We start from the raw sequence: 26,040 nt of genomic DNA, 5'->3' as shown, positions 1-26,040 counted from the left end.
TGCACAGCAAGGAAATTACCAATAAAACAAAAAAGGTAGCCTACTGAATGAAAGAAGATATTTGCAAATAATATATCCAGAAAGGTTTAATATCTGAAATATATTAAAAACTCTAGAACTCATGCAACTAGGGAGCAATAATTATGAATGCTATCAATATCATACTAGTAAAAATTAATATGTAAAAATTAATAGTATATTAACACTAATTAAAAATAATCGGTCACATGTTTAATAACTCTATGATACTCGTGTATCAAAATATCTATGCATGTAAATAGGTAAAGACATGAAAGCTGACAGTTTGCTCTATTTTTCACATTTTTGTACTATCATTTTAATTTCTTAAAGATTTTCAGTGACTCCCCCATATCTTTACCTAAAATATTGACTAAAGAGCTAAAAACAGACCCACAAGGGAAAAAAATTCTTTATTTCACTCTCATCTTTAGAAATACATGATTCAATGTTATTTATCTCAGAACATTTCCATCAGACTGAACGTTATATTTATGCCCGTAATTTTTAGAATACTTATTATATATACAATATAATCTAAGAATGTAAATTGTAAAGACATACCTTTGTGTAAGGGTTGAGGCATCATTAAGATCTGGATGAGCAAAAGGGAGGTAACATCATGATAAAGAATTGGAACCTCAGGCTGTTGTTCCTCACTTCCCAGTCTAAAAGAAAAATGCATAATCACTTTAGACGGTATTGTATTTTCTAACTCACTTTATATTTCACATATATGTGTATGGAACACAAACCAAACTTTCGTAAGCAACTAAGAAATCTCAAAAGAAAAAGTTAGGACCACATTTTTGCCTAAAAATATAATATTCTAGGCTCACATATTTCTTTGCCTAATAGGAAAAAATTACCTAGAAACTTTATTAGGTCTTACTAACTTAAACAATTGGGACACATTAACTTGACTGTGAATTTTTCTGATCTCTCAGATTACAGAAATCAAACAAAGTATTAAATGGAATTGAAGAGAATTAGCTTCACTACAAATGGGGTGGCACTTAGGATACTTGCTATCACCAACTTCATATTAAAGAATAAATATTTGCGTTACAAAAAAAAATCTATTCACAAACAAGTTACATTGAAAAGGCATGGTTAATATCTCTTGTTAAAAGTTGTTTCAACTTTAGGACTAATATAAAATTCAAAGAAAATCTTTTAACATTTTCAAAGTTTAAAAAAGATATAATAACCAAAGCAGAACTTAAAATATACTATTAAAGACAAAACAGTAAACCGAAGTGTTGGAGAAGACTCTTGAGACTCCCTTGGACTGCAAGGAGATCCAACCAGTCCATTCTGAAGGAGATCAGCCCTGGGATTTCTCTGGAGGGACTGATGCTGAAGCTGAAACTCCAGTACTTTGGCCACCTCATGCGAACAGTTGACTCATTAGAAAAGACTCTGATGCTGGGAGGGATTGGGGGCAGGAGGAAAAGGGGACGATAGAGGATGAGATGGCTGGATGGCATCACTGACTCGATGGACGTGAGTCTGAGTGAACTCTGGGAGTTGGTGATGGACAGGGAGGCCTGGCGTGCTGCGATTCATGGGGTCACAAAGAGTCGGACACGACTGAGCGACTGAACTGAACTGAACTGAAGGTATGTATAGTACCATAAAACACACAGAATATATTATAGAGTAGTTCTTTTCACTCTAAAAGAATTAAAACTCCTTTAGAAACTTAAATATTTTGATCACAGGTTTAATTTTTCATGTCAGAGAACAAAAGTAAATCTTAAGCATTCAGAATCAGCTAAATTCTGAAGCTACATGTCAGACTAGATTTGGGATAAATAAAAACCGAAATCTTTTATAAGGCTTCATCATTCAACAAAACAGCGATTACTTAATTGTTGGCCAGGCATTGGATACATGTGAGTAAACCATCCCTGCTTCTATGATGCTTATGGAACTGCCAAAGGAAGACAGCTCTTTGAATTTCTCCATTCTCTACAAATATCTCTTTAATACTTGTCTTTCTCTCCAATATAAAACTTCCATTAATGCTATGAATCCTATTATTGTCTCTTAAGTCTCCCTGGTATCTCTTCTTTACAAGCCCAAAGTTCTTGAGAAGAAAAAAATTTAGGGGTCACCACTTCCTCACCTATTATTCAAATTCCCTCAGAAATGGTTTACCACTGATTACACAAGTGGTAACATAAAGTACAGATTCTGTATTTCTGTAAATTAGGAGTAAAATAAATTAGGCATATCATTTCAAAAATTTTAATGAAGTGGGAATTTGGTTTGTCATGTGTTATTTTTAAAAAGCAGATTCTAAAACTAGTGTGTTTCTAGCTAATAAATCATAAAGCAGGTTTTTGTGTGTTTTTTTTTTTAAACCACTATTCTGCAGCACCTAATGAAGGCAAGACTGATCACAGGTTTCAAACATCATCAGGCGAAAAGCTGTGGGGAACTTTACAATGAAGGAATAACTCTAAGGTTACTTGAACCCTTTGATCAATTATGACATGAAGAGAACAACCAGCCCTCGTGTGCCTCTGAATGTTTTATCTATATAAAAACCAATTAAATTCTTTAAAAGATTTTCTCACTTAGTAGGAATTTTTATGCAAATTTAACAGAAAGTATAATAGTATAAATAGTAATAATAAATAGTATATAAATGGTATAAAAGTATAATAAACTGTTTTCAATTTTTATCATGTATTTTTGTCTCATAAGGAAAATTCATATATTAAAAATAACTTTAATCTTATTTTTATACTTAATCATTTTCAAAAAAGTTTTGACTGAATTTAATCTTTCAATAATACTTACTGCGAACTCATCTCTTCTAGTAACTGTGTGAGCTTTCTCCAAGGATTATACTCAGAATCAATGCTGTAAAGTCGCATATGCAAGGCTAATACATGGAACAGCTGATCTAAATAAATTGAAGGAAAAGTAATTAGAAAGTTCACACAATTTGTCCAGAACAATATTCAGGCAAAATTTCTAGTAATTTTTAAAGAAATGTTTCCTTTCCTTATAATTCACCAAGTATAAGTACCAACAACTTCATGCTCTCTTTTAAGGTAAACTCTGAGGAGTCCCCTGATTGTTCAGTTGGTAAAAAATCCACCTGCAATGCAGGAGACCCTGGTTCGATTTCTGGGTCAGGAAGATCCCCTGGAGAAGGGATAGGCTACCCACTCTAGTATTCTTGGGCTTCCCTTGTGGCTCAGCTGGTAAAGAATCCTCCTGCAATGCAAGGGACTTGGGTTCGATCCCTGGGTTGGGAAGATCCCCTGGAGAAAGGAAAGGCTACACATTCCAGTATTCTGGCCTGGAGAACTCCATGGACTGTGTAGTCTATATGGTCACAAAGAGCCGGACACAACTTCCACTGAGATACATATCCAAATAAATTCAGCACTTGGACTGTTCTTTTATGCTCAGTCTTAATACAGAAGTGGTTTGTTTTCCTCGCCTTCTGTCAGAGATCTACCTTTCCTTGGCTTTATGCCTTGATCTTGGTAACCTGCAGTTTCCACTGTTGTGACCTCCTAACCAAAATTCATTATTATCTTCAATACTCTTCTCTGAGTAATATGGAGAATAGCATCCATATAAACCACTGTTAGGTGAAGCTCTTCCTTTACCTAATTTTTTTCTCCTAAATATTCTTTAGATTTAATTGTGATTTCATCTTTAGACTCAACATGAAGAAAAAAATAATGGAAATGAGAATTTTATTTAGAAAAACTATTCTGCTACTTTCATTTCTTCTATCTGACAGTAATCTATGACAGATACCATGACAATAATCTACCAGTCTCAACTTTTGACAAAATTCTGCTACAACATTTAGAAAAAGAATTGTTTAAAATTTTTAAATTATTTGGGAAAAAAAATTAAAATTTTGCTTTCATATCACATGTCCTTTTCCTGGTATAAATGACAAGGACTGGACTAAATTACTCTCTTAAATACTCAAAATATTTGAATTAAAATAAATCAACAGTCCCTTTCTAGACAGTCAGATAATACTTTTTGACATATGATTAGAATTAATTCCTAAAGCCAGAAACAAAAAAGCCAAATGACATAAACATACTGTTGTCACTTACTCTCTGAATTAAAATACTCAAAACTAAACAACATTTTGTATCTCTGAGCAAGTGACTTAGAAATTAGCTATACTTTAGAATAACTTGAGATCCATCCATGTAAGCATTAGTAATATTAGTGGTGGTAGTAGTTTGAAGAAATCATCTGTAAGACATGAGAGCTATAAGATGAATAAAATAAATGTTCCACTCTGTGGGGCATTGTAGTAAAACGGGAGGTGGGGGAGGAGCTGAACCTAACACTGTACCTACAACTGTTTCAATCTAATCTCTGTATAACAAACAGAAGAGTTTAAACACCTTATTCTTATTCACCTTCTGCCTATAGGTCAATGTATAGTCTAAATCTTCTCTTAAAATTTCTTCATCCTATTAATGATTAAGACTAGCTGAGTATTTATTAGTGCCAAGCACTATTTAAATCACCTACATAGATTTATCCCAGTTTATTTTCACAAAAACTGTAAGGTAGATAATACAGTTATCCCCTATTTTGAGACAAGTTTCCCAAATTTTCAGTTTTTCTAGTAACCTGGTTCCATCAGTAACAATAAGAACAAGAGACATTTTCAGCAGTGAAATAATATGATAAAGATACACTGCTTATTCTCATTTTATTTCAACTCAATTTTACATGATTTTTATGAAGTATATATATAATTCATCATTTTTTAAAAAAGTGTCTAAAACCAAGTGTTTTAAAAAAAATCCTCTAGCTGCCAAGTGGGGAGTTTTGCATTCTTATATAAGTTTTTAAGTGAATAAAAGGTCTCCTTTTACTATCTCTTTTCAAGACAAAAATCAATTAACTTGAAGCTTTGATTTAATCAAAAACATAGACATGGCAGGTTTACTAACCTGTTTTACACTGAAACCATGGCCAGCATAAAAGTAATGTTGCAAATGTCTAATTTCCTAGACTTTATCATAATTAAAGAAATACAAATGTTAGAAGAAAACTTTTCATTTTCTTATATTCCCTTATTCTACAGATAAGGAAGTAGGCCCAGAAGTACCTTGCCATGTTACCCTAAATATTCATTAGCAAAGCTAAGAACAGAATTCAAGATTCCTGATGACAGTGACAGTCATTCAGTCGTGTGACTTTGCCACCACATGGAATAGCCCGCCAGGCTCCTCTCTTCATGGGACTTGTAGTCTGATAGGCTCCTCTGTCCAGTGGGATTCCCCACTGGAGTGGGTTCCCATTCCCTTCTTCAGGGGATCCTCCCAACACAGGGATCAAACCAGGGTTTCCCACATTCTCAGCAGATTCTTTATCATATGAGCTACCAGGGAATCCGACTTCAAGATTTCCTATTTCTTAGTTTTTTCTACCACTTCAGTTCTCCTTGAGGTTTTAATGACTACTTTGTTGGCAAAGTAATGTCTCAGCATTTTAATATGCTATCTAGGTTGGTCATAACCAAGGAGTAAGCGTCTTTTAATTTCATGGCTGCAATCACCATCTGCAGTGATTTTGGAGCCCCCCAAAATAAAGTCTGACACTGTTTCCACTGTTTCCCCATCTATTTCCCATGAAGTGATGGGACTAGATGCCGTGATCTTCATTTTCTGAATGTTGAGCTTTAAGCCAACATTTTCACTCTCCTCTTTTACTTTCATCAAGAGGCTTTTTAGTTCCTCTTCACTTTCTGCCGTAAGGGTGGTGTCATCTGCATATCTGAGGTGATTGTTATTTCTCCCAACAATCTTGATTCCAGCTTGTGCTTCTTCCAGCCTAGTCAAGGCTATGGTTTTTCCAGTGGTCATGTATGGATGTGAGTTGGACTGTAAAGAAAGCTGAGCACCGAAGAATTGATGCTTTTGAACTGTGGTGCTGGAGAAGACTCTTGTGAGTCCCTTGGACTGCAAAGAGATCCAACCAGTCCATCCTAAAGGAGATCAGTCCTGGGTGTTCACTGGAAGGACTGATGCTGAGGCTGAAACTCCAATACTATGGCCACCTCATGCAAATAGCTGACTCATTGGAAAAGACCCTGATGCCGGGAGGGATTGAGGGCAGGAGGAGACGGGGACGACAAAGGATGACATGGCTGGATGGCATCACCAACTCGATGCACATGAGTTTGGGTGAACTCCGGGAGCTGGTGATGGACAGGGAGGCCTGGTATGCTGTGATTCATGGGGTCGCAAAGAGTCAGACATGACTGAGCAACTGAACTGAAGTTAACTGTGATTTCAATAAACAGGCAACACCGTCCAGCAGGACTAAGGAAGCCCTAGATTTGAATTCAAGCTCTGTACTGGCCATGTGTCCTTGGGCAAATTATCCTAGTTTTATTATCTGTAAACTGAGGATAAGTCCAACTCTCTGGGCTGTTTTATGTGATGAGTAATTATAGTAGGAACACATATCTGTAGTGTGCAGATAGTGTGCTTAAATACATGTACATACACATATGGTTTCTATGGATAAATTCCAAATAATAAATTTAATATTTATAAACGAGATAATACAGCCAAAATTAGAGATTACAACTACATAAGACACATTAGGTCTCCACATAAAAATACCACTCTACACAAATATTAACATATATTTTTAACCTTCATCTCTCTCCTCCCCTTAACTTTTGGTACTATGCTTCCTTGGTTCTCGCCCAGCTTCTTCTCAGTCACCTATAAGTGTTCTTCCTCTGCTGAGCCCTAAAAGGTGGCATTCTCCATACGAAAGGAAAAGGATCTCTTCTTAGCCTTCTTTCTCTCTCATTCTCCATACACTACTTCATTTAAGCTCAACTTCCACTTCTACCTGCAAGTTTACAATTCACAGATTTCTGTAGCACTTCTGATGTTTGACAGGCACCACAAAAATCTATATATGCAAAACTAAACTGATTATATAGCCCAGCCTAGCTCTGATATTCATTTCCTCTTACAATTCCATTTGAGTGAATGACATCACTGCCCATGCAAACATCCAAGGAAAAACTTGGCCTATTGGTTTAATTACTAAACCAATTAATCCTATTGGTTCTGCCTCCTATGACCCATCCTCTTTTACTCCACTCTACCCCCTGTATCATTTCTCAAGTAGATAACGAAGTCCTCATTTAGCTTTAAGTCTTTTGTTTTATTTCCAATTCCTATAAGCAATAAATCTATTCATACTGTCTCATAATTGGTTGGTGAACCACTGAATGAAGAGTCATAGAAAGCCCTTAAAAGTCACTGAAAGAGAGATAAGTCCTAATTCTTTTTCAGGTTTATTACTTAAACTTCTTTCCTCCCTTCCTTTAGCAAGTATTCCCCCGCGTGTCTTCGCAAGGTGTCCTCTCAGCCGAGAATGGCATCTCCTGTTCTCCAAGCAAACCTGCTTCATCTTTCCAGAGGTGGTTCAAGCGCTCCTCTGCAAAGTCTTCCCTAATACATACCTGAGACAGATGTGATCGTCCCTTGCTTTAAGCATTCTCTACACTTGAATTACCTCTATTTTAGCACTTCTAATACAGCCTTGTAATTATTTTTTCACATTTTCCTCTCCTACTAGACAGTGAAATTTCCCCTAAAAAAGATAACTACTTCTCTTCCTCTTTGTACTTCCCAGGCTAGCACAGTGTTTGGCATTTAACAGGATTTTTTAAGTACACTGAATATTTCACGAATCTGTCAATAATCTTTGTTTTTAAAAATCACACAATATAAGCATAATATTCATGATGGACTTATGCTCTTCCTTTTCGGCTGTAAGGACACACTGACTTACTAACCAAGAGGAGGCCAATTCACCAGCCCTAATTTCACCTCCTCAAAGAAGTGACCTCTCAACTCTGACTACTAAAGCAGTGGTTGACTTACTTGCTCCCACTTGTTCCTTCCCAATGCTGGTTGCTGTGACAACTCACCTGGGAAAATGAACTCTATTTTCTGCAACACCTAATCAAATTCTTTACAACTGGGACAAGTCTAAGGTATTGAAATGTATTTAATCACAAGAGAAACATATCATTACTAAAATAGCAAACACCACTGAAAGACTAGTTTGTCCTTGGAAAAAAATCAAAGACTAATTATAAGAACTCTCAGCTGGAACAAAAGGTAAGATTTAGCAATCTGTTCTATCTTTAAAAATTATAATACCAAAAAATCTACAAATTAAAAATATCACTCCAACTTTACTGTAAAATTAGACCTTCACATGTATGGTTAAGAATACCACACATATACACACGACACCATAAACAATTTTTATGACTTGAGAAGTATCCAGTTAAGGAAACTGAACACAAAGAGCTCAGCACCAGCTTGGAAATTCTGTGTGTTTGTCAGTTATTTCTAAACACCTGAGAATTCTAAACTGGCAGATTATTTCTTAGTATAACTCACACTAGTCATGAAGACAGTTCAGTTCAGTCGCTCAGTAGTGTCCAATTCTTTGCAACCCCATGGACTGCAGCATGCCAGGCCACCCAGTCCATCACCAGCTCCCGGAGTTTACTCAAACTCATGTCCATTGAGTCGGTGGTGCCATCCAACCATCTCATCCTCTGTAGTCCCCTTCTCCTCCCACCTTCAATCTTTGCAAGCGTCAGGGTCTTTTCAAACGAGTCAGCTCTTCGCATCAGGTGGCCAAAGTAATGGAGTTTCAGCTTCAGCATCAGTCCTTCCAGTGAATATTCAGGACTGATTTCCTTTAGGATTAACTGGCTGGATCTCCTTGCAGTCCAAGGGACTCTCAAGAGTCTTCTCCAACACCACATTTCAAAAGCATCAATTCTTCGGCACTCAGCGTTCCTTATAGTCCCACCTCTCACATCCATACAACTGGGACAAGTCTAAGATATTGAAATGTATTTAATCACAAGAGAAACATATCATTACTAAAACAGGAAACACCAGTGAAAGACTAGTTTGTCCTTGGAAAAAACCAAAGACTTAATTATAAGAACTCTCAGCTGGAACAAAAGGTAAGAAAACTACTGGAAAAACCGTAGCTTTGACTAGACGGACCTTTGTTGGCAAAGTAATGTCTCTGCTTTTTAATATGCTGTCTAGGTTGGACATAAATTTTCTTCCAAGGAACAAGCATCTTTTAATTTCATGGCTGCAGTCACCATCTGCAGTGATTTTGGAGCCCCCCAAAATAAAGTCCCAGCTCTTGTCTCAATGATAAAGTGTTGACTTCCAAATTTTTAAAATTAAAATCAAGACAAGAACAATGTATTTAATACCTAGAAGGGGGGGCATGTCTGCAAAAGACTAGTCAAGTGCAGTAGTGAGAAGGGCTTTGACTGTGTGGATCACAATAAACTGTGGGAAATTCTGAAAGAGATGGGAATACCAGACCACCTGACCTGCCTCTTGAGAAACCTATATGAGGTCAGGAAGCAACAGTTAGAACTGGACATGGAACAACAGACTGGTTCCAAATAGGAAAAGGAGTACCTCAAGGCTGTATATTGTCACCCTGCTTATTTAACTTCTATGCAGAGTATATCATGAGAAATGCTGGGCTGGAGGAAGCACAGGCTGGAATCAAGATTGCTGGGAGAAGTATCAATAACCTCAGATATGCAGATGACACCACCCTTATGGCATAATGTGAAGAAGAACTAAAGAGCCTCTTGATGAAAGTGAAAGAGGAGAGTGAAAAAGCTGGCTTAAAGCTCAACATTCAGAAAACGAACATCATGGCATCCAGTCCCATCACTTCATGGGAAATAGATGGGGAAACAGTGGAAACAGTGACTTTATTTTGGGGGGCTCCAAAATCACTGCAGATGGCGATTGCAGCCATGAAATTAAAAGAAGCTTACTCCTTGGAAGGAAAGTTATGGCCAACCTAGACAGCATATTGAAAAGCAGAGACATTTACTTTGTCAACCAAAGGTCCATCTAGTCAAGACTATGGTTTTTCCAGTGATCATATATGGATGTGAGAGTTGGACTATAAAGAACACTGAGCGCCGAAGAATTGATGCTTTTGAACTGTGGTGTTGGAGAAGACTCTTGAGTCCCTTGAACTACAAGGAGATCTAACCAGTCCATCCTAAAGGAAATCAGTCCTGAATATTCACTGGAAGGACTGATGCTGAAGCTGGAACTCCAATATTTTGGCCACCTGATGCTAAGAGCTGACTCATTTGAAAAGACCCTGATGCTGGGAAAGATTGAGAGCAGGAGAACGGGATGACAGAGAATGAGATGGCCGGATGGCATCACCGACTCAATGGACATGGGTTTGGGTGAACTCCAGGAGTTGGTGATGGACAGGGAGGCCTGGCGTGCTGCAGTTGGTGGGGTTGCAAAGAGTCAGACACGACTGAGTGACTGAACCGAACTGAATAAAAAAAATTTCAACTAGCCAAATAACTCTAAATTACCATGAAAAACTAAATCTCAGTTTCTCTGTAACTGAATAATCAAAGTGAAGAAATGGTTCTGACCCATTTATCCTGGGGTGAATATAATTGGTGTTGGTATATGCCTCATACAAGAGTCAGATTTCCTTGGCTCCTTTACACAGTCCTAAGAAATTACCCGTGAAAAAGATGGAGAGAACTTCCAGGAGAGGTCTGGGAATGACTGTAAGACGAAGATCTGTAGCTCTGATTCCTTAGAAACAGGCAATTCATGCCACTGAGTAACAGGAGCTGACTCAGCTTTTCCCACCCCACCGCTCACCAATTCAGGCAAGGCAGACAGGGAATAAAGTATCAGTTACGTTAGGAATTTTAAAGGATTAAGAAAAAAATCAATAATAATAAAATTATATATATGTGTATGTATTATACACACACACATATATAAAATACTTTAGCTCACGTAGCTAATAACATTTGGTATTTAATACCATCTGTCCTTAATCATGACAGACATGGTAGATGGTCAGCACAAGTATCATAGTCATCATTTCCACCACAAGGTAAAAAGTCAGGCAAGTTTCCTGAAGTCCAACAGATAACAAATAGGACTAGAATTCAGATCTTCTAATTCCAACCCAGCGTTCCTTCCAACACTGTATTCTATGTTGCTTCTTTCCAACCCCACCTCTTTATTTTCTATCTATGTTGCTCCTAGTTAATAAAGGGATATACTTACAAGTTAAAGTATATGAGCTTTGCTTTAATTATCCCTTGTGAAAATTCAAAAATACCAAAAGAAAAGGCTGTGTTTAGTACTTCCCACTTTTCATGCTGGGTTCTTCTCCTGCAGTTACTATGCCTCCAAAACTCCCAGGCACATTATGCCATTGTTTCTGGTTACCTCAAGCATCATAGTATTAGTTTCATGGAATTTTCTTCTCCTACCCTCAGGTTTAAGTGACCAGCCTCCCCCTTCACCTTTACAGCATGGCATAGGACAATATGAAGAGGTGCACAATTCTGACTCCACACATAGGTAGTCCTACGAAGGGTAAAGAAAAAGGTCAGTTCTGAGGACTCCTAATCTCTTCCTTACCAAAGAAGACATACTCCATGAATCCACGTCTAATTTAAGCATCCCATTTCAAGCTGAAGGACAGGGGAGAGGGTTCTAATTGCACTGCTGAAGAGGAACTGCCCTGCCATAATCCAAGCAAGATCTTAGGACTCCTATGGCCTGATAGTGGAAATGAGTGGTACTTAGTTCCTGAAATAACCATTAACACAGAAAGGCCTAGGTACCTGTGCCACAAAGTACAGGACCTGCAGAAAGACTTTAAAGAATAGGTGAAATCACTCTAAGGCTCTTAGCTCAAAATCTTAAACCACAAAATCTTAAACCTCAAAATCTCTAGCCCAGGCCTCCCCACATTAACAATGTATTTAGTTTTTAGTAAAGAAGCTGTATCAATCTTTGGGAATAAAACCCATTTTCTCCTTCTAACCACCCCCCCTTTTAACAGGCCAAGAGAATAAATGAAGTGCTTAAAAAAGACTAGGCTGAAAATTAACTTTCATCTTGTTTCCAGTCTCCTTAACCACACCCATCCCCAATTTGATAGTGGTAGTACTGAAGTAGTAGAAACAGTAGTGTTGAGATATATAGTCTATGGTAAAACTAGGTTCTTACAATAATTCTCTGGTTGGATACTATGAGGAACAGAATCCATGAGATTAAATGAGGTTGCCATTAAACTATCTGCCTACTCATGAAGAATGGAGTCTGAAGGCAATTTCTACATTTTTACATTCATTTATGCATTTTGACCATTATAATAATCTGGTGGCCAAATTTTCTTCTTGTTACAAGGTAACGAAAAAGAATAGAACAAAAGTTGTGATTCAACCTATTTGTAGAATTCACAGTTTTTCAATCTGAAAAAGACCTTACAAAGCCATAGATATCAAGATTTTACCACTGTTAAAAAATAAGATGAGACTACTGAATAGCAATTTTGTGACAGTATTTAAAAATATCCTTATAGAGTGTTACTACAGGGTGAAATTAACATTAAAATAATTTTCTTTAACTATGAATTCACCAAAAATTTATCTTTGAGCAACTATTTTGAGCTGCATGGACACTGTCTAAGCTGGATTCCTTTCCAGGAATAACAAACATAGGGGGCTGTCCCCCACGGTATGCATCATTTCTTAAAAAGATTATATATTATGTAAAAATTAAGTTAAAGCTCCTCAAATGAAAATGTCAGGCCTGCCTTGAGCTGCAATCATGGTGGACGTGATGGAGTTGCCCAAGGCGCGAATCAACGCCAGCATGCTAGCTCAGTTCATCGACCAGCCAGTCTGCTTCGTAGGGAGGCTGGAGAAGATTCATCCCACTGGGAAAATGTTTATTCTTTCAGATGGTAAAGGAAAAAATGGAACTACTGAGTTGATGGAGCCTCTTGATGAAGGAATCTCTGGAGTCATGGAAGCAGTTGGAAGAGTAACGGCCAAGGCAACCATTATGTGTGCATCTTATGTCCAGCTTAGAGAAGATAATCATCCTTTTGATCTTGGACTTTACAATGAGGCTGTGAAGATTACCCATGAGTTCCCTCAGGTTTTTCCTTTGGGAGTTGTGCAGTATGGTTGAACTATTTTGATTATTGCCTGTGAGCTACACTGAAGACTATTAAAGGAGGCCCCTGATATTTGAAGGAGCAATTCCTGTGATTTCTAATATTTAATTTGTTCTCTTAATTTCATTTACCTAACTTTATTAGATATTCCAGTGTGCCATTTTTGACAGAACTGGCTTATTGACAGTTCTCACCTAAGTTCTCATAAAGAATAATTTCTCTGGCCTATCGGACATGACTGAGCGACTGAACTGAACTGAACTGAACTGATGGTCAGATTAAATGCACGAAAAAAAAAATTTGGTTGAACTCAGTTTTCTGCTCTTATTAATACAAGCTTATGTGCTGTTGGTCAAAAAAAAAGAAAAGAAAATGTCAAAGCAAGGGTTTGCCTTAAGCTTTCTTGACTGAAGTTTAATTTTTATTTCTATTAAATCATGAAATTCATTTGTGATATGAACTGCAGCTTAAACTACGGTAATAAGCAGAAAGCTAAGACCCAAAGATATGGAAAATGTTGAACTACAAAAATTATCTAAAGATAATTTTTTTAATTATCCAATATTAATAATTTATCAATGATGCTGCTTCCTCCCACCCCCCACCACAGTCACTGTTCCAACAATTTCTACTTAAGAAATACACTAAGAATATCATGGCAAAAAAGCATTGAAAGCCTGTGAACTTCATTGGAATCTATGGAGTCTCATGTCTCTTTTCAAATCACTTGAATGAATAAATTAACCCAGTAACTTTAATAAAACATTATTCTTAATAAGAAAGTTATACCTTCAATTCTACATCTGCTTTGTCCTACATCTGTTGCTAACCAAATTGGTGGTACTTATCTGTATATATACTAATTTGTAACAAATTCACTTATTTTTCAAAATCTTGTTCAGAAACACCAAAAGCTTCACTGATTTTACAAGCTAGATATGATCCCAAACCTCCAAATTTTCTAGAACTTTTTCCATACTCTATTTTAGAACTTAACACTTTATATCTTACATTATCTAGAACCAGTCTTATCTGCTGAATACAAGGCCCTTAATGCCTGAGCTTCCAGTGGATAAAGAGGAGGTCCAGAGTTCTGACCCAAGAATCAGGAGCAGAGCTGTATGTGCGAGCTGATCCAGATGGATCAAGGGGGAAGAAGTAAGAGGGAACCAGCCAGCAAACTGGTGAAAAATAAAGGAGAACCAACTGGTATCCAAAGAAGGAACAAGGATTTGAGAAAATGTCTAAAGGAGTGGTCCAAAACAAAAATAAGATTCAGAGTGAAAGGCTGGCAAAGATAAGCAAGTTAACAGGACAGATAGCATGGCAGAGCCTGAAAAGAGCCCAAGGCAACAGTGTGCAGTAACAGTGTGCAGTGACTAAGCGCATGGATGGATGTTTGTAAGGGTACTGCATCCTTTGGGACACTTAAGGGTAAGAGGTATGTCTTACATAATTGAATTTAATGTCAGAGAGCTGAGTTCAACTGCAAGCTTTGACATTTTCCGCTGTATGACTTGGCAATGCAATCACTCTGAAGTTCAGTTTCCTTTTCTATGAAAAAGAGATAACATCTATTTCACATGATCATTCTAAAGACAATAATTTCTGTGAAAGTACTTTATAAACTTTAAAACTACAAATGTAAAGTATTATTAAAATACCATAGTATATTGCTATGTGAATTAATAATGCTCATTTTTTACTGCAGAAAATTTCCCAGATACATATTTAGGAACCTTTACTCTGATTGGGTACTGGTCGTTTTTGCTCAGTACTAAAAAAACTTATTTGAATATGGAAGTGCTGAAAGCATTATTCCAAGACTATTTGATTTTTCAGTATAAATTTGGCTGATAATATTTTCTGCTTTCATTGTTATTAATAGAACAATCTTCTTCTCCACCTACCCCCACTGTGTGTGTGTGTGTGTGTGTGTGTGTGTCTCCATTCGTAATTATCTCTCAGTGTGTTAGTTGTTTATTCATGTCCAACTCTTTGCAACCCCATGGACTGGAATCTGCCAGGCTCCTCTGTCCATGGGTTTCTCCAGCAAGAATACTGGAGTGGGTAGCCATTCCCTTCTCCAGGGGATTGTCCTGACCCATGAATTGAACCCAGGTCTCCCACATTGCAGGCAAGATTCTTTACCATCTGAGTCACCAGGGAAGCCCAATTATATATCAGGCATTACACAAACCATTCCACATAAAATTTATTAAATATTTTTTTGACTAAACTTCAATTTCATCAGGAATTTGTGATGGAACATTATTCCAAAAGTGTAACTTTCCTTATCATTTGCTTAATTAGTGGAGCATTTTCTCTTTCACCAAAATATTATGAAAAAAAGACAAGACTCTTTAAAATAATATATTTAAGAGGGAAACTAATGAATGGGATAGAAACTAATGAATGGGAAAAGGAAAATATCGACTTGTGAGCAGACTCCAGAGAAAAGAGAATTTTTATTTACTAATACCCTTAGAGAACTACTGGGAAGATGAAAAAATGAGATATTTGATTTAATATTTCATAGGAATCTATGAAACACCATCAATACGTTCTTGTGTTAAATCAGGTTTGAGTCAGGCTTGAGTAAATAATAAATACATTAAGTTTATATACTTGCAATATAGTGGGATTTTATAGAACATATAACTTTCTGCACATAATGATTCACAGAGCTGCTTTTACAAATAAATAGGATAAGTAACGCATAAGTAGCTGCACAACAATAAGTCAGATGAAAACTAAAATCAAAACCATCATGTTGTACAACTTAAATACATAAATTGTTTTATTTGTCAGTCATATCTTAATAAAGCTGGGAGGGAAGCTAACACAATTGATAAGGAAAAGAAGAAAACTAAAAACAGTATTAACTTATATTTAGGATAAGCTTCATCATGGCTGCTTCTATACTGTCACATTGAAATTTCATATTCACTAAATTAGAAAATAAAAAGAACAAAAGCCGGGAAATAGCTATCAACTTAATAATTCAAAGTAAAATTGACGGTGATAATTGAAGCGGATGCTGTTAAGACTTTTACTACTAATTTTAGCATTCTGGATAAATTCACCATTTACAAGCCTCTGTATAAATTTAAGTACCTCAGGGGAAAAAAAAGTAGATTTTGAACATAAAACTAAAATTCCTTTACTAAACACTTTCTAATATAAGTTTCTGAACTATTACATCAACCAATACTAAACAAGTTAACAAGAAAGAATAAAAGTGAAATTATCGTTTCTACCAATTGAAACAGACTAGAAGCTAGTACTCCGATTTATTAACAGCTTCCCCTATAAAACACATTAAATCACTAGGTGTAAGTAGTGTTTAAGTGCCTACGTCAAGGGGTTAATAAAGATTAAATACTTAGTAAACAATAATTTTCAAAACCTTAAATTTCTAAGTACAAAGTGATAACAAAAAAATCTAATACAACTAGTAAGAATTTCAAAATTAACTTGGTTTAAGTTTCACACAAGTTAGTATCTTTTTATTAGAAATTGCAAGGTATTTTTGATCAGTCCTTTGCTTTGAAATAATTCTAAAATTACATATATATCTTTCTAAAATAATATACAAATTTTTTAAAAATATTGATTTTAAATAATTACTAGTATTTTAACATATTCATAAATAAGAGCAAACATCTACCATTTTAATATATTTGTATACATCAAAATACAGTACAAATCTGTTTACTGAATAATAGCAGCTATAATCCATAGGCGACACAAACTGTCTTTATAAAAAGTTTTTCTTAAGTCCACACAACATAAAAACTCTTTAAAGGAATTTAAGTTTGAGGACAATCTATAGTTGAGAAGAATACACTTTTAATTTTGAACCAATGTAATTCTGATTAATTACATTTACTTACTGAGTAATCACAGTATAGAAAGAGCTAAATATTCATGATTCTTCTAAGTACATGATTAATGATTTAAAGCATAGAATCACTATTAAAAGTGATTATACAAAACATAAAAAGAATCTGAAAATACACTAAAAGACCACTTTGCCTGCATGTGCTTTCATGACATAATTAGAATTTTTTTTAAAGTTAGCACTGCTTAATACTTACTTAAACAGGACCTTTTACCAGCTGTACTTGCGCCACCTGAACATAAATTCCCTCCTCGATGAATTAATTCAAGTTCCAAGTTGGTTCTGTAAGCAAAGCATTAAAATGCATCTCGGTCATTAGGTTAAAGCAATACTTTTGTTTTATTGGCATGTCTGAATTAACCTAAATAAAGTTCTTCAACTTTTTTATTTGCAAAATTATGGTTTATGCAATATCAGTAACAATCATATTTTATCTGATACTTAGAAATAAAAAAGGGGAACATTTTATCTACCCTTACTCATATGTTCATATTTATACCTGCAAAACTGCACATGTCACAGTGTAATTGTTGCAAAATCCCAGCTGTTGGCAAATACTAAAAACTATGCCTTAAGGAAAAAAACTGCAACACATTTCAAAAACCTGCATATGAATCTGATGAAAGAATCTGTACTCTGTCAGCCACTGATTAGGTGGTTACTGGCATATAAAACACAAGGGCATACCAATTTTTTCTATCAGAGAAATGGTTATCATTCATTGGAGCCTAGATGGCATATAGAAAACAATATTAAGAAACAAAATCACTAACATCAAAGTGGATATGAACAACACATATAATTAACAGCAGTTTCTTTTATAGACCTCTAAAATTATAGTTTTATTAAAATATATAACTATTGACACTGCTAAACAATAGTATTGTTCATATAGATCTGGAATTATAATATATTCAGCAACTATTAGCTTAAAGAATAGCAATAATTAGTAGATTGACATTTCAAAAATCAAACTGATGCAGAATCTAAAGATTTACTCAAAAGCAGTAACAGTAAAATAGCCAATTAATTTTGATAATAAATGAAAATTGAGTGATTGTGTGTATTTTTACTTCAACATTATTAACAAACTTAAACACACCTTTACTTTCCACAACTAAAACTGAATAAATGAAGTTTATATCCAAGATATGTATATGACACTAACAGTGAAATATCCTTTATCTTAAAAAAAAAAAAAAGGCAACATTTCAAGCTTACTCTTTACAAGTAAATTCAGGAAAGAATAGTACCCAGTTTTATTTAAAACAAAACATTTTGAGATGGTTTTGGCTGTATCTTGAACATAGAACGTTTTGAAACATTATTTTCATGTATTTACTTATAAATGCAAACTGTTAAAAATATTAATATTTCTAAATCTGTATATTTGCCACCCATTTCTAAAGAAATGCTTTAATCCTTTCTACTCAGGGGGGAGAAAAAGCAATTTAACATTGATAATGTTCCTGCTCAGAGCTCCATCTGGTTGCTGCTGATAAGGGCATCTGTGTGACAAGGGAATTTTCCACCCTTCAGGCGATTTGCATTGCTCACTGAACTTCTAAAAACCTACCAGCAAGGAAGCAGGGACAAGGATTTCATATTAGTGGACAGAAAGCGAGCGGAGACCAGCATGTGTTCCTTCATCAAGGGAATATAAATGAGATCAATACATTTTGTTTTCACAAATCTTCAGTTGCCTAATCTGTAGAAAAAAATTAATGGCTATTTTCTCTTATAAAAACTAAGATTTCCTAGTTAGTACTTTTAACAGAGCTAACCAGAAACACAATTAATTCTTACAAATGAAAGTCAGAACCAGAATGTCAACTTTTATTTCAGCATAATTTGCAAAAGTATTCATTAAAAAATAAGTACAAGTCTATTTATTGTGCCATCAAATAAGATATTTGAAAGGATGATAAACATGTTACCAGAAATTTGATTTTTAAAGGATACTTGAAAGAAAACTGCCAAATGTAATTAGTTAACTTCAGATTATGGTTGTAAGATCTCCTGTACAACATTTCTTCTGAGTTAAAAAAAAAAAAAAAACTACCTATCTAAAGGGTTAGTATAGTATCTAGAATTTTAAAAAAATCACTATGTCAGAAGCCCTATCAATCAGCTTTTCCTTATCTAATTTATAACAAAATTGGCCCCTTAAGTCTTGCTAGACAAAAGAACACACAAATGTGTCACGTCCCCATGTCTGCCCTTCCCTCACTGTTGAAAATCAAAACAGTATTCTGTCTCTGCCATCCTGAATGGATGATATAAAAATGAAGATGTATTGGAAGCAGAAGTTTTTCAAGCCTTTTTGCTCCTGGAGAGAAGCAGACACAACTTTCTATATTTCCTAACACAAACACATTCAAATTAGTTTGGAAGGGAGGAAAAAAAAAGAGAATCTCTGTATTTAAAAGAAAAATGAGAAAGACTGCCTGAAGCCTATCATGATGGCCACCTAGACATACCCATATAAAAACTCCAACTATGCTCCAGTTTTTTTTTTTGCTTCTCCAAGTATGCTTTCCCTTTTACCCCGTTTTTGGCACTAACATATTTTTGGAGCTATAATTTGAAAAATAAATGTGTGTATAAACACATACACACAGAGAGACACTGAAATACACACTCGTATAATGTGGGTGCAAGGCCTGGGCCTACCTCTACTAGTTGACCAAGTAATTCAATTTCTCAGAGAAGAAAACATCATACCATGGCATGGCCTATATTATCGAATACTCAGCTCAAGCTCTAACTTCTGCAGAAGTTAGGGAGAACTAACTCCCTTTTCTTCGAACAGGAAGGAAGCATTTCTACATACTTTATATTTCAATCAGCTCATCTTCCCTTTTGAAGTTCTACAGCACTTTCTCAATATGATATATATTTTTAAACAAAATATATTCCATTTTAAACAGTTGTCTCTCCAACTAAACTGTAAATTCCTGGAGAGCAGGAGCCATTTCAAACACAGCTTCTAAATCCCTGATGGTACCTAGGAAAGTGTTCAAAAAATTCCCAGGAACTGGCCCTCACTTTGTTTTGATATGTAACCAGTGATAATATTCTCTAGTTTCTGTAATTTATTCTCTATCTTATTAATCCTTCCTTTTGTTTTAAAAGGATTCATGGGAGGAAATCCAAAAGAGAGGGGATATATGTAAACATATAGCTGATTCTTTGCTATATAGCTCTGCTATATAGCAGAAACTAACAACACTACAGTAACTATACTCCAAGAAAAATAAATTTTTTTAAATGCTTCCAATTAAAAATAAGTATTCACAATTTGGTGTTTTAGTAATCATTCTTTTCACTTCAAATATAATTAGTTTAAAAAGTTTAAACTTACAATGCAACCAATGTATAAAGCAAGGTGCATTCACTCTACTGAACAGTTTATCCACTCAAATCTTAAAGATATCTGTCCATCTACATTGCAATTACTCATATATCACCTTCTTTCCATGTTTCTCACTATATACACGCTAAGGACTACTCACTAATAACTCTAAGCTAAATATAACTTTGGGTCCAAAATCTTTAGAAAAATCAATTACTCAAATAAGTGTGATTCATTGTTTCAATAAAGAAATAATTAATTGACACTGAAATGGAGAAAGCTTTCTTCCCCCAAATTAACTTTCCATAATCCATCTGAATGACTGGTAACTGTAACAAAACGCTTCTTAGAAATACATTAAAATTTGAATACAGTAATTTTGACTAATTTTAATGCAACAAAAAGAGACCATTCCAACAATTTCTTCTCTGCTGCCCTCAGAAAATCCTCCAATGCTTTACCATGGAAATAAAATTAAAAACAAAGAGAAACATATTGTCCTACCAAAAACAAAGCTTGAAAACAATTATTAAAAGAAAAAGCTTCACATGCTAGTTACCTACTAGAAATATTTTGTTTCTAAACATCAAAAACGTTAAGCTCCCCAAAGAGCAAACAAAATTACTTATATAGATACAAGAAATTGAGTTCTGGGAAACTAGGGTTGTATCTCATTCAAATTACAAATGTCAAAAACGCACACATTCACACTATACACTATACAATGGCTATACATTTAAGAATCACAACATTTAATTCAAAAGTTAACTGAAATTAATTTTATTTCTAAACATTTTTCTAAACTATTTTAAATCTGCTAAATATTTCAGTGCTTACCTTTTAGGCATAAAAATGATCACAATCTATAATCATAAGTATTTAATGAACCAAGATTATACACTGGGCAGAAGATAACTGCAAAGATCTGGTTTACTACCTTGAAAAAGTTACATCTTATTCAAACAGAATACAACATGCTTTGTTCCTTCAGTTCATGTTTTTGTTAATTTTTCAGTCACTTTGTTTTATGTGTTTCTTTTTAATGATTAAGTAAAACTTAGAGAAGGCATGCAATCTCGCTGTGAGAACACTACAACAGCCTGGGTAATTTTAACCAAAGGATAAAGTTTTTAAAGGTTATATACTTTCACTTTTGGAATCACTATATCATTGCTTTAGAGTTTATCAATAAGGATCAGAGAAGGAAGGGGCGATAGGAGAGTATATTTTCTACATTTCTCTACATGCAGCCTTAGGAAACATTTGATATCTGTCCCTGCTTCTATATAAAAAAGAAAAACAAAAATATGTTGATTCCAAAAGTTTCCCATTATCACAGTAAGCTTTCTAAATATTTCTATTAAAAATTATATAAATATATTCTATAAATACTTTATATATTTAAAACCAAGAAATAGGAATTCCAAAATTTCTACCAAATTAAATCAAATTATTTGATTTATCATAATATGGCAAAATTCCACATACAGATCATTCCCACTGAACCAGGATTTTCTTTTAAGATCAGTTTAATAAAATCAAAGGCATGAATACACAAGCAACATAAATATGTGTGTATGTTTATATGTATACATATATAGAGAGAGAGCATAAAGCCTACATCCATTCCAATCTTCTACAACATTATTACAATATCATACAGAAGTTTTACAAAACCTTGAAACATGGCAAAATTAAATTACATTCAATTTAGTTTTCACATAAAGTATACTTTATTGCAAGTATCCAATTGGTAACCCTTCAGAGGCAAAATGATAGATTAACTGTTTTATCTCTCCTGAAAGCATTCAGGATAAATACCAACAACAGCTTAAGAATGGCAGACTAGAAAGTTACTTCCCAAACCATTAGATCCCATTATATCAATCCCTGTCCAATATTTGCATTCTCAGACCAAAAACTAATGTTTCCTTATCTTGAGGTCTAACTCACTTGTTGCAATTTTCTTAAATCTGGTTCCATTTTCCCTAGGTTCAAAAGAGTACAGAGACCATTCACTCTTTCCTTACCCTCCTCTCAGGAATAGAGCAGAGAATGGCCATGATGAACTGCACATATATATGACTTATAGAAGCTGAACAAAGGAAAGCAAAAAGAACACTAAGGGAAAGAACGCTATCCCTGAGTTCTAGCCCTACTCTACCACTAACGTGTTGCATGACTTCAAGCCCTATCACTTCTCTAAATCTTACCTATTACAATATTACTTCGGCAAAATACCAAGTTTGCTTCTAGAGACATTCAAGGGTCGACAATTTCAGATCCAGCAGAATGTGCTTACAAGTTCCTAACTGTACTTGCTTCTCTCCCATTTTTTTTAATGTGTCTCTATTTCATTCAACTAAGTTTTCTAAAATTCCTATTTAGAATTATTTTGTAGGTACTGAACACCTACTCAGTCAATTAGACTATTTCTACCTAATCTGAAAGATGAGAACTATTTACCTCCATTTCCTTGAGTCTCTGGTAGCTACTCATAGAGGTTTAGAACATGTCTGATCAAGAGATCAGGAAACAGGAGTTTCCTCTCCTTTATCTGACTTTCTAAACAACCTATAGTCTTCTAGAACATTACTAGATCTTTAACAAGCTTAAAACAAACCAAATAAGTTCTTCTTACTGTTGTTCTTTTTTTAGAAATTAAAAGTACTTAACATATTATAATTCTTCAAGCAAAAGTATTATTGCTTTTTGACAGGACTTGAACAGTGATTTCTTAACAACATACTTCATATATAATACTCATATGCTTTGAGGTAGATATCTGTCCCCAAATGTGAATAGTATACTTTTCCTCACATACTCTATGATGATTAATAACACTTAAACCAATATTTTATTAAAATAAAAACACCTAAGGCAATGAAAACTTCACTTTTATAGACTTCCAAGGAGGTTCTAAAACTAGCCATAATGTCAACCACATTAAAAATATGCAACCTTTCTTCATATAAATATGAATGACAAAACAATAAAATCAACTACTATTACTCAAGTAAATATAAAACTATATACTATATATACCTACCTAGCAACAGAATACATAAAAAGAAAATCATTATCTGGTGAGCCTGGAGTCTTGCTATAATCTCTATATTTCTTCTGAGTGGTATTTTTTATATCTTTCATTACAGATTCCATTTCTTTACTTAAGTTGGTTTCTGACTGTAAAAAAAAAACACAAACATATATTAAAAATTTATGTACATTCATTTTCTCTAATAATAGTCTAACACTACAGTGTTTATCATTTAAGCATACTATGAAATTAAGGTTTAAAATCAAAACAGATATATATTAGCTATCAGCTAAAAATATATTTAGTATACCAAAATAAAACAGATCAAGAAATATTTTCTCTTATCTTAGAGGCATCCTAATTTTATACTATTATTCAACCACAGAACAGAAAGCAAAGAACTAAAGAGCCTCTTGATGAAAGTGAAAGAGGAGAGTGAAAAAGCTGGCTTAAAGCTCAATGTTCAGAAAACTAAGATCATGGCATCTGGTCCCATCACTCCATGGCAAACAGATTGGGAAACAGTGACTGACTTTATTTTGGGGGGCTCCAAAATCACTGCAGATGGTGAACGCAGCCATGAAATTAAAAGATGCTTACTCCTTGAGAGAAAAGTTATGACCAAACTAGACAGCTTATTAAAAAGCACAGATATTACTTTGCCAACAAAGGTCCATCTTTTTTCCAGTAGTCATGTATGGATGTGAGAGGTTGGACTATAAAGAAAGCTGAGTGCTGAAGAATTGATGCTTTTGAACTGTGGTGTTGGAGAAGACTCTTCAGAGTCCCTTGGACTGCTAGGAGATTCAACCAGCACATCCTTAAAGAAATCAGTCCTGAATATTCATTGGAAGGACTGATGCTGAAATGCCAATCCTTTGGCCACCTGATGCGAAGAGCTGACCCATTTGAAAAGACCTTGATGCTGGGAAAGATTGAAGGTGAGAAGAGAAGGGGACGACCGAGGATGAGATGGTTGGATGGCATCACCAATTCAATGGACATAAGTTTGAGTGAACTCCAGGAGTTGGTGAAGGACAGGAGGCCTGGTGTGCTGCAGTCTATGGGGTCATAGAGTCGGACACAACTGAGCAACTGAACTGAACTGAACCATAGAACAGTTCCCATGCTTATAAAAAATCTTTCATTTAAACACATTTTTTTCAGGACTAATACTAATGTGCCTCTTACTTCAAGCATATTTTAAATACATAAAAATTTGGATTTGCAAAAGAAAAAACCACACAGGCACAAATCTTAGTCTTCAATTGAGAAAAACAAGTAGCTTTGAAATACGGATTTGTTTAAAAAATCACATATTCATAGGTTTCACTAATCTACTGCATTTACTGTGCATAGCTCTCACTTCTCTCAGGTATCACAACATAAATCTGTGATAAAAGTGAAATATTTGAGAATTTAAATCAAAAAAATAAATCCTACTGGAAGAGATAAAGGATGAGTTCACTCATACCAAATTTCATAGTAAAATAGACTGACTTATGGTAGATGCTTCGATCATATACACAATATTTGACCTCTCTAATACAGAGAAATATGTGTGTAAATCTATACTTACACACGAAGTGTGTGTGTGTGTGTGTATCACCTTAATTCTAATATACCTAATGGGAATATTTTTAAAAGATTAGCTTTACATTGCAAGATATGTATAAGGTTTAACTTCATTTTTAAATATTTCAACATAACCATATCTAAGCTTATAGAATTTCATGATCTGGAAGGCATATACTAAAATTATAACAACTGATATTAAGGAAAAGTATAGCCTTTAGCAATCATTTGTTCTATTACTCTCATTTTTGTTTTTAATAACCACCAATGGAAAAGAAAAACCTCTAAAAGCAATTTCTACTAAATGTATAAAGGTCCAGAGTAACTTAGAAATGGAACAAAAATTAAAGCTGAAAAGCAGAGCTAAGTTAAGCAGGATATTTCTGCCTTACACTGATGCTTACTGGGAAAGCTCCCGGACGTCCTTGCAGCTCCTCCACTTCCTTTATGAGATCTTGTATGCTTTTGTTACTAGGACGCTGCCAAAGGTTGTTTTCAACATTGCTTCCAGGATAACAAGGAAGAACACTGTTAGCAAACTGCCTGCAGAGAGGACATGTGAATTCTCCTTTGTCCACTGAGAAGCCCTGAAGAACCTGGTCATTCTAAAAGATGAAACAAACATACAGTTATATGATGCATACTTTTACAGAAAACAAGATTAACATCTCTATATTTTAGAGTAAATAAATAAACCATACAAAAAAGATCTCTACTGCATGTCATAAAAACAAAGTCACTTAACTCTTGAGCTTATCAAATCACTTCTTACAGTCATAGCAATCAAGCAACACTTGCCATCACCAACGAACTGCTTAAGTATCCTACTTTTCTCTCAGGAGGAAACATTCAAATAATGATGCAATCAATGTGAAATGTGAATTTAAGATAAAGAGTAACTCAAAAGCAGGTCACATTAAAGTGAATCACCTTCCACTTACACCATGCTCTGTTTTCACCATCTATAAGTGACTATTGCAAAGATTATCCCAGTGCTCATGTCACTGGAGGCAGAATAGACAAGCTTTTGAGAGTATATAAGCCTAAAAATGCAGGCTGGATGAAGCACAA

General features: G+C 34.8%; 1 protein-coding gene and 1 pseudogene across 7 annotated transcripts in view; one reads left to right on the top strand and one right to left on the bottom strand.

Moving 5' to 3' along the window:
* UBR3 (ubiquitin protein ligase E3 component n-recognin 3 (putative)) overlaps nt 1-26,040 on the bottom strand; it is a 198,913-nt gene that overhangs the window by 23,807 nt on the left and 149,066 nt on the right. For 4 of the 6 annotated variants that reach the window (XM_013968944.2, XM_013968948.2, XM_013968965.2 and 1 more), the window contains 5 exons: nt 25,362-25,574; nt 23,404-23,540; nt 17,196-17,281; nt 2,830-2,935; nt 583-686 (listed from right to left, as the gene is read on the bottom strand). In XM_013968944.2, coding sequence (XP_013824398.2) covers nt 583-686; nt 2,830-2,935; nt 17,196-17,281; nt 23,404-23,540; nt 25,362-25,574 — 646 coding nt within the window. The remainder of the gene's footprint in view (nt 1-582; nt 687-2,829; nt 2,936-17,195; nt 17,282-23,403; nt 23,541-25,361; nt 25,575-26,040) is intronic. The other 2 variants (XM_013968950.2, XM_013968956.2) reach the window with 1 other exon arrangement.
* On the top strand, nt 12,725-13,435 carry LOC102168213 (annotated as a pseudogene). Its single transcript, XR_001296462.2, has one exon. The product of XR_001296462.2 is annotated as a replication protein A 14 kDa subunit pseudogene (transcript).

Source organism: Capra hircus, chromosome 2 (genome assembly GCF_001704415.2).
Source record: "Capra hircus breed San Clemente chromosome 2, ASM170441v1, whole genome shotgun sequence".
Taxonomy (NCBI): Eukaryota; Metazoa; Chordata; class Mammalia; order Artiodactyla; family Bovidae; genus Capra; species Capra hircus.
The sequence above is the reverse complement of the archived record's forward strand: the minus strand, read 5'-3'. Positions and strand labels throughout refer to the sequence as shown.